We start from the raw sequence: 2,622 nt of genomic DNA on the forward strand, positions 1-2,622 counted from the left end.
TTTTAAACCCCCCCCCCCCCAAAAAAAAATGGTAGGCAATCAAATAGGTTCTAGCATGTTTTTTTAAGCAGGGTTTTATCAAATTTATTTTATCAAAGTAAATGCTCCATTTTAGAACAAGGGAAACATTTATTTTTAAAAATATTTAACTGTCTAATACATTACACTTTAACAATATTTATAGTAAAGGATTCTTACAATAAAGAATAAACAGCTTTATGATACAATTAGTATAAGAAATATCCACATGGGGACTTTTTTGTAGTGTAAAAACACACCATACATCTGAAATGACCATTTGCATATAAAAGCTACCAATGATGCCAGTGCCAAGTCTCACAATGCTTTTTTTTTTTTAAAAATCCAAAATATACAAGTAATGCAAGCTATACACAGCTAACCAAATCAATGATGCAAAAACACTGTAGCAGGTTTCTCCACTTTGTCTGAAATTACACAAGGTAGGATGAGTTCTGATATGGCTTTTATGAAATTCAGACATAAAAGCTTCTCATAATCCAACAAGTTTCACAGACTGTAGAACTCCACCAATAAATGCACTTTGATATTCAGCTGTTGAAGCAATGTGTAGTATTTACAAGGGCCATGGTAAATCACTAAAATCTACAGGGCCACCGAGACCTGCATCTGCTTCCAAAAGGCTCATTATAACTGCCATTGCTGCTTCATCATTGCTGGGGCTGCTTGATCCTTGGTCATTGTCTATCATATCTATGCTTATGTGAGAGTTCTCCCCTGTGAAAGTAATACAAGGAAATTGAAGTAAAGTATGTGATTATATTGGCTTGCTTCTATTTAGAAAAGTTGGCAGATTGGAAGTGACTGCTCAGAAAAAATGTCAACTCAAATTGAGGTTGGACAAAAGAATGCCTGACTATTCTGCTATCAAACCCATTCCCTGGCTCAGGATGCAGCTGGGACCTCATTTCTGACCAAACCTCTACCCCCACCCCCCCAAAAAAAACCAAAACAAAACAAAAAAAGCCCTTAACATTTATGGATAAAATGTTACCGTGTCCTGAGGACAAGGGTTGGGGATACATAAAACCAAAAAAACCCTGTCCACTATGGACATTAAGTGCTGAATATCCCACACTGGTTGTGAGCCTGAGCTATTTCAACTCTAGAAAACTGGGATCTAGGTTTGAGTTGGCAATCAAATGAACTGAATATGGCTTTTAACCTACAACAGTTGAATCCAAACATCTGCAGGTAGAAAAGATGTTTAGCTGGTCCAAAGCCTTTTTGAGAAGAGCAGCAAAGACTGGAGACATGCATTTAACAATAGTACAGGGGAGATCTTCATAAAACAATTTTACCCTAAGAATTTTGCTTTGTAGGGATCTAGATTCATTGTTTCAACCAGCACAAAATAAGCCGCAAAATAAATGAGCTGATAATCATGGCTAGCTGGGGCATTTCTGAAGTTTTTTTAACTTCCCATTACCCAATCCACCCCCACATGCTGCTAGTTAGACTGATCTGCTATTCATACTGGCTATTCACTACAGATTTAGGAATTTTCTACTTGAAGACTGTTAACTGGTATTAAATATAGCTAAAGATAATGTAAAGCTCAAATGCACATATCATGATTAAGTGGATGCTTCAGAAAGGCAAGAGTTAGTTATATAGTGCACAAGGCTAAAATATACAAACAACCACCATGCGACTTTGCTTACCAAGAATGGAGGAACTGTCAGAATAGGGATAACCAGAATTATCTTGGATCTGCCCAGATAGTAAACCAACCGAAGGAATGTCTGGAGTTCCACCATTCAGAATCTAAATACAAATGGGAAATGTAAGGTTGTAGATTCCAATAGACATTGGAGCAGCATGTGTTACATATCAAGAAAGTCAGGGGCCCAAGGTAAGGCTTAGGATAGAAACTCTTATACTAAAACTACTTCAGTGAGAATGCACATCCCAATTCCTTAATATGGTGAATGGTGGGACAGCCTTTCTGCAGACCAGCCTTTCATGTTAAATAGCCCCTGGAACATGAGTTACCTTACAGCTTCTAACAGACCACACTTGAACTATTCCAAGAGTGTCAGTCACTGGGAACTGATTCATAACTGGCCCAGTTCAGTGTCCACATATAAGCTCCCAAGATCGTGAAGTAGAAGAGTCACCTTTTAGGCACTGAAGTGCTGTCAAACCACCACCAGGGGGCGGTAGTGAATATCCAGCCCACCCTGCCTCCCAGTGGCAAATGCTCCAGTTCCCCCACTATTCCTGGAGCAGGAGATGAAGACCCAAACTGGCTGGCCACCAAGGTAGAGGAAAATGATGTCCTCAATTGCCCCCAATAGCAATTTCCTGATGCTCCTTCTCACACTGAGTTCAATAAAGACCATTTCTGCACTACTGCTGAAATCTGCATGGTGCTACCCTACCTGGGACTCCCAAATGTGTTGGGAAGGTGGGGGGAGAGGGCTGCCTGGGCTGCAGCTTTTGGATTCCTGCATGCTGGGCACTTGGGGCTGCTGGAGCTTTTCTGGGTTTTAAAGAGCACTTCCCACTAAGGCATCATCACTTCCTTCAACTCCTGTCAATGTACCAGGGTTTGGTATACTGCAGGATGATTGGGGGTGG

General features: G+C 40.4%; 1 protein-coding gene across 2 annotated transcripts in view; it reads right to left on the bottom strand.

The window, feature by feature from the left end:
- Nucleotides 1–109: 109 nt before the first annotated feature.
- ARNTL (aryl hydrocarbon receptor nuclear translocator like) overlaps nucleotides 110–2,622 on the bottom strand; it is a 108,590-nt gene continuing 106,077 nt past the window's right edge. For both annotated transcript variants that reach the window (XM_019519556.1, XM_019519555.1), the window contains exons 18-19: nucleotides 1,704–1,806; nucleotides 110–756 (exon numbers count right to left, since the gene is read on the bottom strand). In XM_019519556.1, coding sequence (XP_019375101.1) covers nucleotides 596–756; nucleotides 1,704–1,806 — 264 coding nt within the window. In that variant the 3' untranslated portion in view covers nucleotides 110–595. The remainder of the gene's footprint in view (nucleotides 757–1,703; nucleotides 1,807–2,622) is intronic.

Source organism: Gavialis gangeticus, unplaced genomic scaffold (assembly GCF_001723915.1).
Source record: "Gavialis gangeticus isolate Ggan-Ray unplaced genomic scaffold, GavGan_comp1, whole genome shotgun sequence".
Lineage (NCBI taxonomy): Eukaryota > Metazoa > Chordata > Crocodylia > Gavialidae > Gavialis > Gavialis gangeticus.